This window comes from Etheostoma spectabile, chromosome 22, assembly GCF_008692095.1.
Source record: "Etheostoma spectabile isolate EspeVRDwgs_2016 chromosome 22, UIUC_Espe_1.0, whole genome shotgun sequence".
Classification (NCBI taxonomy): Eukaryota; Metazoa; Chordata; class Actinopteri; order Perciformes; family Percidae; genus Etheostoma; species Etheostoma spectabile.
Genome location: NC_045754.1, coordinates 13,882,892 through 13,883,613, shown reverse-complemented (window position 1 = coordinate 13,883,613; position 722 = coordinate 13,882,892). Strand labels below are relative to the sequence as shown.

General features: G+C 39.3%; 1 protein-coding gene across 2 annotated transcripts in view; it reads left to right on the top strand.

Moving 5' to 3' along the window:
- Positions 1 to 722, top strand: part of stau2 (staufen double-stranded RNA binding protein 2) — a 99,597-nt gene that overhangs the window by 43,332 nt on the left and 55,543 nt on the right. For both annotated transcript variants that reach the window (XR_004327615.1, XM_032504569.1), the window contains exon 10: positions 63 to 191. Coding sequence is in view for 1 of the 2 variants with exons in the window: in XM_032504569.1 (XP_032360460.1) it covers positions 63 to 191 (129 nt within the window). In the remaining variant the exon portion in view is untranslated. The remainder of the gene's footprint in view (positions 1 to 62; positions 192 to 722) is intronic.

Below are 722 nucleotides of genomic sequence, written 5' to 3'. Positions count from 1 at the left end.
TCGGGTTGTCTTTATCTCATGTGTATGTACCTGTGTGTTTGTTTCTGGGCATGTGTTTGCAGGTGAAGGTGAATAATGAGGTTGCCACAGGAACAGGACCCAACAAGAAGGTGGCCAAGCGGAATGCGGCCGAGGCAATGCTTCTGCAGCTGGGGTACAAGGCTTCCACAGTCTCTCAGACGCCCACTGAGGTAAAACTCTACTTCTGCTGTTCACATCAGCTTCTATATTTGATAGCCAGTTGATACACATGTCTCCTGCTTTGTTCGTTTATTTAGGTAGGTAGTTTCTCACTTTTATACAAGTTTATGTATGTAAAGTATGCTGTCAGTGCTCTCTTGACATTGTGAGCGTAGTTATACACACATTATATAGCACTGCATTAGGCTATTAGAAAGCAGAACACTGACTCCAAACCACAAATTCATTTGAATACAAAAATAATACATAGTCTGCTTTGTGATCCCTGTTGAATCTTTGTCATGTATACATCATGAAAGGCTGAAAGGCTCAATGATGACAGTGATAATAACACAAAACAATTAACAGTAACAGTCGTAAGTTACATGAAAGAAAACCTTGTTTAGTACATGATGAAAAGCATTAAGAATGTATTAAACCAGAAACATTCAACCATAACCCATCAATTCATTTTTCTACTATGCGGTTTGTATAAAATGATGAACACACACACACACACACACACACACACACACACACAC